Source organism: Bicyclus anynana, chromosome 4 (genome assembly GCF_947172395.1).
Source record: "Bicyclus anynana chromosome 4, ilBicAnyn1.1, whole genome shotgun sequence".
In the NCBI taxonomy this organism is placed as follows: domain Eukaryota; kingdom Metazoa; phylum Arthropoda; class Insecta; order Lepidoptera; family Nymphalidae; genus Bicyclus; species Bicyclus anynana.
This window is the reverse complement of record NC_069086.1, coordinates 1769572-1785849: the sequence shown is the minus strand read 5'-3', so window position 1 is coordinate 1785849 and position 16278 is coordinate 1769572. Positions and strand designations below refer to the sequence as shown.

The 16278-nt window shown below is 36.7% G+C and overlaps 2 protein-coding genes across 3 annotated transcripts in view; one reads left to right on the top strand and one right to left on the bottom strand.

Moving 5' to 3' along the window:
* The window catches only part of LOC112054701 (neuroligin-4, Y-linked-like), a 111985-nt gene extending 97428 nt beyond the window's left edge, over positions 1-14557 (bottom strand). For both annotated transcript variants that reach the window (XM_052891615.1, XM_052891616.1), the window contains exon 1: positions 14341-14557. The gene's annotated coding sequence lies outside the window, so the exon portion shown is untranslated. The remainder of the gene's footprint in view (positions 1-14340) is intronic.
* LOC112053985 (uncharacterized) lies at positions 179-6581 on the top strand. The gene is made up of 3 exons (XM_052891553.1): positions 179-313; positions 860-3040; positions 6537-6581. Exons 1-3 carry the CDS (start codon positions 179-181, stop codon positions 6579-6581), a joined length of 2361 nt encoding a protein of 786 aa, XP_052747513.1.
* Positions 14558-16278: the final 1721 nt, after the last annotated feature.

Genomic DNA, 16278 nt, shown 5'->3' with positions numbered 1-16278 from the left:
GCAAAAATCAATACAAGTTGAATCTGCAACTGCAATTAAAAACTTATTGGATACAACAACATCGTGCTTAAAGGCATTAAACAATGTTGACATTAAAACCGATCAGTGGGATGCTATAATTATTCATCTGGTTGTATCGAGATTAGACAATGAATCTCACCGACTATGGGAAAGTGACATGAGTATAGCCGATGAATTACCCAAATGGACTCAACTAGAAAAATTTCTAGAAACTAGATTTAGAAGTCTAGAAATGGTCAACACAGGAAAACAGTCCAATAATACAACTAGATTAAAAATACAACAACAAGAAGTAAGAAGTAAAACATTTCATTCTGCAATAAATCAGAACAAGAGTTCACCTGAACCAACATGTGCAATGTGCAATGGTCCACACTACATTTATTATTGTACTGAGTTTAAGAGACAACCTGTGGTGGAAAGGCAGAAAATAGCACAAAGTAAGAAGTTATGCTTCAATTGTCTTGCCCCTACACACCCTGTTTTTAGATGTGCTCAGAAGACATCATGCCGTCGATGTGGCCGTAAACACCATACAACTCTTCATTTTGAGAATGTAGATAAAGAAGCTTTTAGAATGAGACAGAATGAAACACGGGGAGAACAATCTAGTAATAGAACAACTTCATCAATGAACGAGAGCACTGTAGTGGCTAATTTTTCCAGAGGAGATTTGAAAACTTATAATGTGTTATTAGCTACTGCTGTTGTTAAAGCTAGTTCTAAGAACGGTTCTTACATTATTAGAGCGTTGCTAGACCAAGGCTCTCAAGCCTCATTTGTAAGTGAGGAAACTGTACAATTACTAGGTCTTAAGCGTACTATTGTAAATGGTAAGGTGTCTGGTTTGGGAGACGGTCAACTGAGTGTCAAATATGCTGTTGCTATGGAGATAAAATCACATCACAAACCTGAAAATAATATAACTATTAATGCTTATGTTTTAAAATCACTTACCTCGTTATTACCGTCGCGCGAAGTAGTTGTCCCTGATTGGCTGGAGCTGAAAAACTTACCTCTTGCTGATCCTAGATTTGCATTGCCCGGAAAGGTTGATGTTTTACTTGGAGCAGATGTTTACGGAGAAATATTGCTGAGTGGTGTAAAGAAGAGTCCTCATGGAAACTTAATAGCACAAAACACATTATTTGGTTGGATTTTGTCTGGAAGGGTAGCACAATGTCAAAACACTGGAAAGGTTATAACATTACATGCACAAGTGAACGAGGACGAGTTACTGAAAAAATTCTGGGAAATAGAGAACGAGCCTAATACTATTGAGAGAAAATTAACTAGAGAAGAGCAACTATGTGAAGAGAAATATGAAGAAACTACAAGAAGGCGAGAAGATGGAAGATTTATTGTGAGACTACCATTCAAAAATATGGATCCCCAATGTCAGTATGGATACTCATGTGACATTGCAACGAGAAAACTGCATGCTTTAGAGAGAAGACTAAACAAGAATCCCACATTAGCTATTGAATACAACAAAGTGTTAGAAGAATATACATCGTTAAACCACATGAGAGAAGTCACTGAAGAAGAGAAAGATAAGATTACATCTGTTTATCTGCCTCATCATGCCGTGGTCAGAGAAGACAAAGAGACAACCAAAGTAAGAGTCGTATTCAATGCATCGAGCAAAGGGACTAATAACGTGTCACTGAATGATGACCTACTAGTGGGTCCTAAAATCCAACAAGATTTGCGTCATCTGCTACTACGGTGGCGTCAACATCCCATAGGCATTGTTGCTGATCTGGTGAAGATGTATCGGCAAGTACTTGTTCATGAGGAAGATACAGACTTTCAGAGAATTATGTGGAGAGCTAATTCAAAATTACCAATTAAACACTACAAACTGCTAACATTAACTTTTGGTACTGCTTGTGCACCCTACCTTGCAGTAAAAACTCTGCAAAAGTTAGCAGAACTAGAAAAAGATTCATATCCACTAGCAGCAGAAATAACGAAGAGAGATTACTACGTAGATGATTTAATGACGGGATGTGAAACAGAGGAAGAAGCTTTACAAATTTACAACGAGATGAGTAAACTAATGAAATCTGGCGGTTTCCAGCTTCAAAAATGGAGCAGCAATTGTAAAGAGTTTTTAAACTATATAGAAAAGGAAGAGTTAAATACTGAACAATCTTTAACAATTAAAGTTGACAATATGATGAAAGTCTTGGGCATACGTTGGAACAGACTAACAGATAATTTTGAATATGTGGTGAATCTTGAAGAAACTCATCAACCCTTCACTAAGCGGAATGTTCTATCTGATGTTGCCAGACTATATGACCCAATTGGATGGATAGCTCCAGTAGTCATTACTGCAAAAGTATTCATACAAAAGTTATGGAAGGCGGGTTTGGATTGGGATCATGAGTTGCCCAATGACTTAATGACAGAATGGATAAATTATAGACATGAGCTAAATTATATGAAAGATATTTTAATACCACGATGGTTAAATTGCACAAAGAGAAGCAAGCTAGAGCTACATGCATTTTCAGATGCTTCAAGCATGGCTTATGCTGCGGTTATTTACTTGAGAGTAGTGGATGACAACAACCAAGTATATGTGAAGCTTATTACTGCTAAAACTAAGGTCGCACCTATTGAGAAAGAGTTATCAATCCCACGGCTAGAGCTATGTGGAGCAACTTTAGCAGCAAAATTATTAAGTGAAGTCTCACAAGTCATGAACATACCTAAGGAGAATTTATATGGGTGGACTGATTCTACAGTGGTTTTAGCTTGGTTAAATGGACCAGCTAATCGTTGGGCTACTTATGTAAGCAATAGAGTGTCACATATTCTAACTATAATGGATTTTGAACAATGGAATCATGTAACTAGTAATCTAAATCCTGCAGACTGTGCGTCTAGAGGACTTAAACCAACAGAACTAAAAACTTTTGAACTTTGGTGGAACGGGCCCAAGTGGCTGTCTAAACGAGATATTGGTATAGAAAAAATAAAACTAGAAGACACACATGAAGAAGAAAGAGTAAAAGTTTTTGCTACAGTGACGAAGACAGTCAATGAATATGAATGGACAAAATTTTCAGACCTAACCCGAATGTTAAAAGTAATATCTATATGTCGAAGATTTTTAAAACTAAGATTGCCATCTACCCAAAGAGAATCCTATCCAAAATTTGCAACAGTAAATGAGATGCAGTGTACATTAAACCTTTGCATTAACCAAGCTCAAGATCAGGATTTTCATGAAGAAATACTATCGCTGAAGACTAGAAATTGTGTTACAAAACGAAGTGCTTTATATACTCTTTGTCCATTTTTAGACAAAAATGGAATTTTAAGAGTAGGTGGACGACTAACACAAGCCACCATGGACTTTGACAGAAAACATCCTATTATCATGTTGGCTAAGAACCACCTTAGTCAACTGATAGTTACAGATGCTCACAAAAAGACACTCCATGGCGGCCCTCAGGTGATGATGAATTTTGTACGATCGAAATACTGGATAATTGGAGCACGTAATTTAGTTAAGAAACATTATCGAACTTGTGTAGTTTGTTTGAGATACTCGAAAGTATCAAACACTCAGTTGATGGGTCAACTACCAGAAGCTCGGTTGAAACCCAGTCGACCATTCAAAACTTCAGGAGTCGACTACGCCGGTCCAATAAACATAAGGTTTTCGCCTGGCAGAGGAGCGAAATCCTACAAAGGCTACATATGTTTATTTGTCTGCATGGTAACTCGAGCAATACATTTAGAGGTTGTGTCTGATTTGACTGCTAAAGGTTTCATCGCTGCATACAAAAGATTTGTGGGACGGCGTGGCCATTGTCAGGATTTGCACAGTGATAACGGGAAAAATTTTGTTGGTGCTGATGCCCTGTTACGTGATATGTTTGACAGTGCAAAATCAAATCTACCGAGAGAAATAGAGGAGTTACTAACTTTGGAGTCAACGAAGTGGCATTTCATACCACCTAGTGCACCAAATTTTGGAGGGATATGGGAAGCAGGTGTTAAATGCGCTAAAGCTCACTTAAAACGAGTAATTGGAGACAGTACTTTAACATTTGAAGAGATATCAACTTTACTAATACAAATTGAGGCATGCTTAAATTCACGACCTTTATCAGTTTTGAGTGACAACCCGGATGACCCTCTCCCATTGACACCCGGACATTTTTTAATAGGTGAACCTTTGATAAATATCAGTGATGTAGACTACTCAGATCAAAATGTTACTGGTTTAGATAGGTGGAGAATGATTCAAAAAATGGTTAGTTTATTTTGGAAAAGATGGTCAAAAGAGTTTTTGAGTAATTTAAATCAACGAAATAAATGGTGTGCCATAAAACCTGAAATTGAAATGGATGATATTGTAGTAGTAAAGGATGATAATATTCCACCTGCGAAGTGGATTTTGGGCAAAGTTGTAAATAAACACCCTGGACCTGATAATGTGACACGAGTTGTAACTATAAAAGTTAAAGGAGGTTATTTAAAACGTCCAGTGAGTAAACTTTGTGTACTAACACATTCTAACTAGCTTGATTCACATTATCACGGTGGGCGGTTAACCTGTCTACATATAGTAGTAGTAATGTTAGTTATAAATTTTATTTATTTTGTTTCTTTATTTCATTCAAGTTAAATGTAGTTACTGGATTGTGTATATTGCAGTTGTTGTAAAATTAACAATTAACTTTGTACTAGAACTAGTTTAGTTTACATACTACAAAAACTCTCATGCCATATGTTTTGGTATTTTTCCTTTTACTTTTAATCCTGTAATTGAATTCATAATATATGTTCTACATAGACTGGTTTTGCTCATTACATATTATTGTCTATTACGGTGGGCGGTATTGCTCAACAATACTTGATGTTATATGTGCTATACTATACTAGATATTATACAATACTTGATGTTATACGTGAGATATACTATACTAGATATTACACAATACTTGATGTTATATGTGATATACTGTACTAGATAATACACTATACTTGATGTTATATGTGACGTGTAAACCATACTTGATGCTAAACTATACTTGATGTTAAACTTTACTTGATGTTAAACTATACTTGATGTTAGACTGTACTTATTTTAGACTATGTATACTTGATTTGAAACTGTAAAACTTTGTAATTCTGTTTAACTTTAAATTTAGAGATTTTGTAAAGGACTAAGTCCTTGGTGGGCGGAATGTCTAAAACGATTCATCTATGATGAGTGATGACATCTGTGGTTATGTCAACTTTTGACATAACCTTCTCTTTTGTCTGTGGAAAAATGATTTTGTAAAAAATTAATGGAGGATTTTTATACGAGTTTATAAAACGTGATTGATTACTAGTAAAATTACTTGTGTACACAGTGTAATAACAATAAAAGAGTGTAGTGCTAAACGAGTTTTTATTTAACATTAACAATTATAACACCAGGAGATATGGGATTATCGCACTCTTTTCCAGTAAAAAATGATAAAGGAACTATGAAGAAGAAAATTTTAATATCACTTTAAGGCTTTTCTTCGTAGAACAATATTGTGCCAGAGTTATTTTAGCGGACTGCTAAACTCAAGGGCGAGCTATGTGCTATTTAATTTCAGTTAATATTTTTTTTTATTTGTTACTATCGGACGCCCGCAACTTCGTCTGCGTGGAATTTAGTTTTTCACAAATCCATCGGAAACCATGGATTTTTCCGGGATAAAAACTAGCCTATGTGTTAATCCATGCTATAATATAACTCAATACCAAATTTCAGCTAATTCGGTTCAATAGTCGAGGCGTGAAAGAGTAACAAACATTAATATCATCAAAATCATCAGCTTTCGCAAATCTCGGGAAACTACGGATTTTTTCGGGATAAAAAGTAGCATATGTGTTAATCCAGAGTAAAAACCCAGAGTAGAAACACTATTTCAATTCCAAATTTCAGCCAAATCGCTTCAGTAGTAACGGCGTTAAAGAGTAACAAACATTCAAACATCCATACAAACTTTCGCGTTTATAATATTAGTAGGATAATTTTATGAAAAAGAGCTTTTCGGCAAAAAACATGTAGTAAGCGTTGATTGCGAGTATCTTGAAGTGTTGACGAAAATCAATCGTTAACAAGAGTAGAATAAAGGAAACGAGTTAAAACAATTTTGACAATAACACACATCGATTCAGAGAAGTTTTTTTGGGTGATAACTGAAAAGTGAAAAGACCTAATACTTTTATAGCTCCAGTACTAGGACAAGGATGGTCCAAAAAAATTTGACTACTGCTCAGATCAGTAGTCAGATTTTCGACTACTACTACCTGAATGAGGTATCAAGTTTCAAAGTATACTTTGGAGCCTGCGTTCAAAAACTATTCCTTTGAAACCATAAGACACAAAAACAAGGCAAGTTAGAATTTGTATCATACAAATAATTTTAGTTCACACCAGTGTTAGTGAACCAGGAAAGGGTGTATATAATTTAATTTATAGTTTACAAATTCACAAATTGGCTCAGGTTGTGTCAGGCTTCAGCGGCGGCAAGTCGCCCGCAAAGCTGTAAAGCTTTTCCGCCAATTAACGATATACAGCGTAGGAATCGATAGTTTGTTAACCCCATCCTCTGGGTATTGGTGATAAACTATACTACTATATATATATATATGTGTGTGTATATATCATATATATCTATCGAAGGACTGAATAGGTATGGGTCAGCTATGGTGAAATCTTGGAAATAATATTGCCAATAAATAGCAAAATAATCACTTTAATGCGATCACAAAATTATTAAACTATAACAATTAATCTATAATATAAAAATGAATCGCAAAATACGTTGGTAAGCGCATAACTCAACAACGCCGGGACCAATTTGGCCAATTCTTTTTTTAAAATGTTCGTTGAAGTTCTAGGATGGTTTTTACGGCGAGATAAATTCGAATAATTGCCGGAAAAACCATAAAAATAGCCCTTTTCTTTTTTCCATACAAATGTTTTCTAACTAAAACTTAGTAAATTTGAGCTTTATTGTTATTGGATAAAGTTCATATTAATAATAATTAGAAAACGGGGTAGGGGTAGGGCAGGGGTGGGGTAATTAAAAGTAAACTTTAGGCATAATTTACGTACGGTTATACGTAATTTACGTAGGGTAGGGTGGGTAGGAGTAGGGCAGGGGTAGGTTTAGGGGTAGGGTAGGGGTAGGGTAGGAGTATGGTAGGGTAGGGTAGAGGTAGGGTAGTGGTAGGGTAGGGGTAGGGTAGCGTAGTTCGTAGGTGAAAGTTTACATCGAGTTTCACGCGGACAAAGTCGCGGGCGTCCGCTAGTTATTAATAATAAACTGGATGGAAACGCGGTAAGTTTTATGCCATGAGGCCTTTCATCCAATATTTTCTGACAGTTTTACTTTTTCGTTCCATATTCTTTCTCTTCTTCTTTTAAAACGTCCATTGACTACTGACATAAGATGGCGCTAATCTCCTAACGGTGAAGGGAAAACATCGTGAGAAAACCTGCATACCAAAGAATCTAAAAAAAATATTTAAAAAGAATTGGTTGTCTATAAAGTCGGTTTACTGACGATAGTTGAACGTGATAACGTCATAAGAAAATACTGATAGAATGGTTGCATTTTTCAAAAGAAAATGTTTGTTTAAGTCTTCTAAAATACTGTTTAATAATCTTCATAGAATATAATTAATTTCCTGTAAAAAAAAAAGTTGGCAACCCTAGAGCGAGGGAACGACGCATGACATCATCTTCTTTCGAGCGAGCAGCCGGCTCTATCGAATTATAAGACATTGTCACGTCAAAAATAAGTACTGCAGAATAATAACCGTCTGACTTTGCATAGAGTAAAATTAAATTTAAAAAAAATACTTAAAAAGGAACATACGATCTTCTCCTGAAAGTCAGTTAAAATCGGTCAATTAAAACCAGTAGGCACTTGTAAACAATATTATGACTTTTAAAATGTTTTTCGTATCAAGTCGTAAAAGTACCTATCTACGCATCAATTATTTTTTTTTTTTTTTTTTTTTTTTTTTTTTTTTTATTTTTTACAAGTTAGCCCTTGACTACAATATCACCTGATGGTAAGTGATGATGCAGTCTAAGATAGAAGCGGGCTAACTTGTTAGGAGGAGGATGATAATCCACACCCCTTTCGATTTCTACACGGCATCGTACCGGAACGCTAAATCGCTTGGCGGTACGTCTTTGCCGGTAGGGTGGTAACTAGCCACGGCCGAAGCCTCCCACCAGCCAGACCTGGACAAATTAAGAAAATCTCAATCTGCCCAGCCGGGGATCGAACCCAGGACCTCCGTCTTGTAAATCCACCGCGCATACCACTGCGCCACGGAGGCCGTCAAAATATTGCATATAAACGCAAACGATAAAATGCTTTTACGAAAATAAAAATATATTTAAGTGCCCTACCTCCATTTGTATGGGTATTAGTCACAGATGAATGCCCCAGGCACTTAGAGAGGATTCGCAGTTTTTCCCGTTTGAAATCGGATACTGCTTATATTGATATTCTGTTTGACTCCTAATAGGCAATATCTGTTAGAGTAATACTTTTTGATATGAATATATCTTTGATGCTAGCCACTCACCATCCAACAAGTTCACGTGCCTGCATCGCTAACGGCAGGACATCGGATAAAACTGATCGTGTGTAAGTCGCGATGTGCATGAGATCATGCAAATGACTATACTTCAGCCTTTCTTGATGAGTAGGTACTGTTTACCGACAAACAAATTAAAAATTAGGGTATAAACACAGATTAATCAATAATAGGCAGATAGAGCGAACACGACGGTGTCGTACCCGTCACAAATACAAAATCCAAAAACGAATACATTCTCGAAACAGTACGACACAAAGATTTTTCAATATTATTCAAGGAATTTCAAGAAATTTTAAAAATCAGTGGTACAGGTGTTGCAGTCAATGAATAACAATCATCTCTATAACGTGATCAACTTTACTAGAGAGAGCAGTTACCTTAGATATCTGCCTGATCTCATGAGAAAATATTTGCTTTATATTATACTAATCAGTTCTAACATTATAATGAGGAAAAATTTAATTATTAATTAATATTGAACAGGCTCTACCTACTGGACCAATTACAAAAGTAGCTTTCGTTATCAGGAAGTAACAAAAGATACTTTTGAAACCGCGGGGTTCTGCTACTAGTAAATATTAGTGGAGCAACCTACGAGCCGTGACAGCCCAGTGGATATGACCTCTGCCTCCTTCCGGGGGTATGGGTTCGAATCCGATCGGGGGCATGCACCTCCAACTTTTCAGTTGTGTGCATTTTAAGAAATTAAATGTCACGTGTCTCAACGGTGAAGGAAAAACATCGTGAGGACACCTGCATACCAGAGAATTTTCTAAATTCTCTGCGTGTGTGAAGTCTGCCAATCCACATTGGGCCAGCGTGGTGGACTATTGGCCTAACCCCTCTCATTCTGAGAGGTGACTCGAGCTCAGCAGAGATATGGGTTGATGACGCAGAATCAATAATAGACAGATGTAGCGGATATATGCGGATGTCAAGGAGACGTTTATTTACTGGTTCAAAAGTAGCTTTCGTAATCAGGAAGTACCAAAAGACACTTAGATCCCGGTATTCTCACCAGAATGGGAACTCTGCAGGTGAAACCGCGGAGTTTTGCAACTAGTAAATATTACTAAAGCAACCTAGTAAATACGATTCACGAAAAAAATAAAAAAGAGACCCCTTTATAAAAAAAGTAGTGGAAAATTTACTTTGATTAATTAAAACGATATTCATGTTGATGTCGTACTACGCGATAGGTACTCTACGAAATTTAAATATGTACCAATTTATCGGCATTCAAAATGTGTTGCTATTTTTTAACCCTTGACGCAAAAAGAGGCCTGTCTGTATGTCTGTCTGTGGCACCATAGCTCCTGAACGAATGAAGCAATTTCAATTTAGATGTTTTTGCATCAAAGATGACTTACGGGCGAGTGTTTATAGATATAACTGATGAAAATCGGTTGAGCCGTTTAAAAGTTGAAAGTGGGGAAGAACAACCGAATGTCTGCAAAGATATACATGAGGGGTCTCAAATGAAAGCGCACTGAAAGAAAATATTGACGACTTGATCGTGAGTTTAAATAATAATTTCTTGACATATTTTTTATATTGGGGTTTTTCAAAATTTTCAATTTTATGTTATTTGATCATCTCTTTGTAGCTTGAGTTTTTAGATAAAAAATTACTGTTTACAGCAAACCTGCATCCAGCGAACGCGAGTCGCTTGCTGTCGTCAGTCCACCTGGTGGGGAGTCGACCAACACTGCGCTTTCTAGTCTGGGGTCGCCATTCCAGCACCTAGGAACTCCAACGTCCATCGGCTCTTTGAATTCTATGTGTCCCGCCAATGTCACTTCAGCTTCGCGACTCATTGAGCTATGTCGGCGACTTAGGTTCTGTTGCGTATTTCCTCATTCTGATTCGATCACGCAACGATACTCTTAACATAGATCTATGTATCTACTATGCTCTTTAAACTATTACAAAAGTGGATGTTGGGAACCCAAGGGTCTAGAATGGCAACCTCGCACCAAAAAGCGCTGTCCCGTCCTGTCGCGAACCCCATAAGTAGACTGATGAAATGAAGACGCAGGCCTCTTAGAATAAAACCGGCTGACTCGCACTCGCGCACGATGGCGCAAGTACCATTCTGTTTTTTAGTACTTATTGAAATAGCGGTAACAGAAAAACATACTGTGTTAAATTTTAACCAATATGACGTGGCGTGCGTAAGGTTGTCGATCAGGGTATGCACTAGTGAGACCAAACTGGAAAAATCTTCATTTATTAAGCATTAGAAAAACAACTCTTATGGTATGCAGTACTTTAATGCATGTATGAAGTGCACACTAATGGAGATGAGATACATCTAGTCTGATGATAGACAGTCGGACAGACAGCGGAGTCTTTTTTTTTATTCTTTACAAGCTAGCCCTTGACTACAATCTCACCTGATGGTAAGTGATGATGTAGTCTTAGATGGAACCGGGCTAACTTATTTGGAGGAGGATGAAAATCCACACCCCTTTCGGTTTCTACACGTCATCGTACCGGAACACTAAATCGCTTGGCGGTACGTCTTTGCCGGTAGAGTGGTAACTAGCCACGGCCGAAGCCTCCCACCAGCCAGACCTGGACCAATTAAGAAAATCTCAATCTGCCCAGCCAGGGATCGAACCCAGGACCTCCGTTTTGTAAATCCACCACGCATACCACTGCGCCACGGAGGCCGTCAAATAAGGAGACCGTCTTAATAATAGGGTGCCGTTTTATCCTTTGGGTACGGCACCCTAAAAATATATTCAGTGGACGTCCATCGGCTGATGTAATGATAATGAACTGCCTATGCAATAATATCAAAGCGAATACTTGCACAGACATAATCAAGTAGCCAAGATAATCCACCAACAGCTTGCTCTTCAATATGGCCTTATCGATTTTGAGATGCCTTACTATAGGTACGACCCAGCGTCAGTTCTTGAAAATAGCAGTGCATTGCTCTACTGGGACCGAACGATTATCACTGACAGGTATATTGTAGCCAATAGACCTGATATAGTGCTAGTCGATCGGTCAGTGCGTCGTGCAATAATTGTTGATATTACTGTTCCACATGACGATAATCTGGTTAAAGCCGAAAAGGAAAAAGTATCAAAATACTTGGACCTTGCTCACGAGATTACCGCCATGTGGAATGTTGAGTCAACTATTATTGTTCCGATAGTTGTTTCAGTCAATGGTCTTATAGCGAAAAGCTTCGACCAACATCTTAAGAAGCTTTCGCTTAACTGTTGGATCAAGAGTCGGATACAAAAGGCAGTGATTCTTGAGACGGCGCGTATTGTGAGGAGGTTCCTCACTCTGGAGCCCTGACCACCGGTTGCTTGGACACTCAAATGTCCCGCAGCGGGAGGGTGAATTTTTTTTTATAAATTTTTAATAATGTTTTGTATTTTATTATACTTATATTGTTAAAAATTTAAAAAAAAAGAAATAATAAATAAATGAGAGTATTCATCTCTCTCAAAATTACATGAAGTCATAGAGAAATTCAATATTGCTGATATATAAGCAATTCAAAGGATAAAACGGGAATATAATAGTATAATAAAAAATAGAAGGCAACTCTAAGTGCTTCGGGCATTCGACTATGAGTAATGTGCTTACAAATAAAGGTAAATCGAATAAGCAACGCTTCGATAGATCTGTATCCCGATTTTATTTAGATATTCAAATCTTTACATATTTTATTCTAAGATTATTGTTATTCTATTGCAGGAAGGCTGTGTAGTAACAAGGTGACAGCAGAACCGTTTGTGTGTTTAAAGGAACGTCATTAGGGCCTGATCCAAAAATTTCACCGCTCCGGGCAAAGATATTTGCCGCCCTTTCCATACATTAAAAATACTTTTCTTTAATGTTCTGAACGTATGTACGTATAAAAACAGAACCCCTGTAAGATCTCTCGAATGTCTGTCTGTCACAGTAAATTTTCCCCGAATCTACTGAACCAATTAAGTACATTTTGCCACACTTCACTTTTGCCGCTCTGAGCAAATGCCCCGCTCACCACCCCTGGAACGGGGCCTGGTCACAGCTGCACGCTCAGACCAATTATTGTATAGGACTTGCCTCGCTAGACGTTACTTTTCTGTCAAAGTATATGATCAACGATCTAATGCGATTATAAAAACTGTCTCTATAGAATCGACGTTAAATAGTTGTAATCGTGTTCGTCGGTTAAAGAGCTCCGTAAAAATACCTTTTTGTGGAATTGAATTGTGTAAAAAACGGGCAAGAACTTCTAGTTTAGTATGAGATATATACCAAATCTAAGCTTGTTTTCCTCAGAAAATGACAGACAATTTTGTTCGTGACTATGAGTGCGATACAGGTCCATCTATAATTGGTCTGAGGCTGCACGCATTGCTAAATTATTATAGAACGGCGGCCAGGGGTGCAGTGGGTAGTGGACCCTGCTTTCTGCATCCACGGTCGTGAGTTCGATTCGATTTATACGTTGCATAAATGTAATTTATAAATGAATATGCAATTTCGAAAAAGGCACATGTCTGAAAATTTTAAATGTCCAGGAATTAAAAAAAAATCTAAATGAATAACAAAAAAAAATCATTACTGTAATTAATAATGTTTATACTAAACATTTATTATATGGAACCTGTCTGAGTTTCTTTAACGCATAATTGCATTTGATCATTTTACAATTAGTATATTTTTACATTTTACATTTTACAATATACAACATACCTACATGTATGTTTTGTTGCAATAAAGATATTTAAACACAATAGCGACTTCGTCCGCGTGGAATTCAGTTTTTCATTAACCCACGGGAACCATGTATTTTCCGGGATTGAAAGTAGCCTATGTGTTGATCCAGAGTGAAATCCATGCCTAATTTCAACCAAAACGCTTCAATAACCGCAGGAGAATAAAAAAAGAATGAACAAACATACACACACACAAACGTTCACCTTTATAATATTAGTGTGACATATAACTAGCTGATAGTTGTGACTTTATCCGCGTAGATTTGATGTAGCTTACAGAAAAATGTAGTTAAGGCTCTATTTTCTACATTTTTCCGGGATATAATATAGCTTACATGTAGCTAAGTAACCTCTATCTTCCATTGAGAGTCCCATTAATAACGATTTAGCCGTTCCAGATTAGCGCGATTTGTTATATACTGAGAAGAAGACTAAAATAAAAAAATTAACCTTATGTTCGTGTTTTGGTGTCATTTAAACTAAAGACACTTGGAAAACACAGCAGTAATTCTATTTTAATGTATTGTGTATTTTTATGTACTGAAATTATTTATTAGTAAGTAGTATTGTTTTTTAAAACAAAAACAAAGTTTTCATTTTCAATCGAACAAATGTAAGTGGATTAGAAAATCCAAAGTTAAGTAAGAATATGCTTTTATGGTCGCCAGTTTTAAAAGTATCCAATCGGTTTTAAGAGTATATATTATTGTTAATACAAATAAAAAGCCTTTACCTTAGCCTATTTTCAATGAACCTATCTGACTCTGAAAAGACCTATTTTTTAGCCTTATAAAAGTCTTAGATAAAGTCGAGGTACTTACTGTAATAAATCGAGTAATGTATTACATTAAACTTAATGTATATTACATTGCTTGGGATAGGTTAGAGATTAACAAATATTGGCATCTTAATTCATATGACAGCGTACATAACCATAAAATTTACTTACATAGTGCAAATATGTCCCAGCGGTGTTGGACTTGACCCAAGCGAATAATACACAACACACACACCACTTACACACAAATATCGTATTTTACACAAAGTTCAAACACACACAATTTCGTTTCTAAGGATACTGTCTTCCACGCGCGATATTTGTATTCGATTAACGAATACGGTATTCGTAAAAATACGTCGCGCCGTTCGCCGGAGTTAGGAACACACTGAACAGAGTAGACCCGGCCGTGTCTGCGTCTATCTCTGTCCCACTTGTGTATCTTTACGGTTGTAATGTAGCTTGTCCCGCTCGCACAACCTGAAAGACCGTAGAGCACTCGTAATACGTATAGGTCAATATGAAACCTCCTCGGGTGCTGGAGGCTGCAGTTAGAGTGACAATAATTGAGTTTATATTTACGGGACTGTATGTCACGATTTCACTTTTATTTTAACGTTAAGACGACATCAAATCGAGTATTTATAGGAAAGATTTTTTTAAACAATTACTTAATTTAACTAATACTAATTTCTAACTCTCCTATATGTTTATCTGGGAATTCAATATTTATTAAAGTTTCTGAATTTTACCACGTTTAATTCAGATTTTTTAGTCACCGCAGTAATTAATCTACTGATAATTATTTTTAACATAATCGCCTCTTCAAATCATTAGCTGATCATTGAAAAGTTAATGAACTGGGGCTATTAAATATGGTTTATTTATATATTTCATACATAACTTACACGCGTACATTTATTACTCCACGTTTAGTTTAACCTATATGTGAAAACTGCAGTAGTAATTTTGGAGATAAATATAAGCATATTATACTACAACAGTCGAGCAAGCGTATTCGTATATGTCTCGAATTCGTCACTATCTCTCTCTAACACGATATTCATAGTTAGAAAAATATAGAGATCAACTCAAGAATTACACTGTAGAGTTGTAAAAACATCGTAACGGAAATGCGCTAAAGTTCATTAATCGTAGAATAAAATTTAACGTAGGTGCGCTAAGCTTCCAAGAACTGTACGCACTGTACAGTTCTATAACTGTCAAAATTATAAACCAAAACCCAGCACACCCTACTCAACCCGCTTGGCGCGTCTGACGCATGCGTAACAGCGCGCGTCACAGAGTCGCACACACCCCGGCCACAGAGCAGACAATACAGAGGTCCCACTACACTATAGTTGTGCTTAGTTTACATTAGTTGAAAGACGGAAGGAGTTTAGACAGGCTTTCGCTGGGGGCGTCAAATGTTGGAGCTACAATTCTTTGTAAGACCCGACAGGAATTTATGATGCAGTCTTCCTTGTGTATAGGAAGTTTGAAACAATTGAAATTCCCGTGTGTTTAGGATATATTTCTCAGCGTAATCATTTATATCGCTTATGCGTGTGAAATCTTGCATATATATATTTTACCTGATGGTAGGAATCGGCTTTAGCTAGTTACAACCCTACCAGTAACCGTATGATACCGCTATAAAATCATCAGAGATATGAAACCTGACTTCATCTTAGACTGTATCGTCACATCACTAGGTGATATAGCAATAAAGGAGTAGCTAGTCATTAAAACTTAACATTAGTATTAACACTTAACATCAAATAAGCATGTTCATTCTACTATTACTATAAAATATTAATGACGTCATGTGGTACTAGCGGACGCCAGCGACTTCGTCCGCGTGGAATTTAGATTTTAACAAATCCTGCGGGAACCATGAATTTTTCCGGGATGAAAAGTAGCCTATGTGTTAATCTAGAACAAAATCTATTTCCATTCCAAATTTCAGCCAAATCCCTTCAGTAGCCCCAGCGTAAAAGAGAAACAAACATACTTACACACTTTCACACTTACACACAAACTTTCGCCTTTTAATATTAGTGTGATAACATTCGTTTAGCCTGAGAAAATTCAGGCAAAATTTAGGCA

What these genes read in the sequence shown, in the direction of transcription:
- LOC112053985 (XM_052891553.1), top strand. Translation starts at nt 179, where the DNA reads ATGAGTATAGCCGATGAATTACCCAAATGGACTCAACTAGAAAAATTT. An exon ending in TAAAAATACAACAACAAGAA is followed by an intron (nt 314 to 859) that starts GTAAGAAGTAAA and finishes GTAAATGGTAAG; the next exon opens with GTGTCTGGTTTGGGAGACGG. An exon ending in ACACACATGAAGAAGAAAGA is followed by an intron (nt 3,041 to 6,536) that starts GTAAAAGTTTTT and finishes AAATTGGCTCAG; the next exon opens with GTTGTGTCAGGCTTCAGCGG.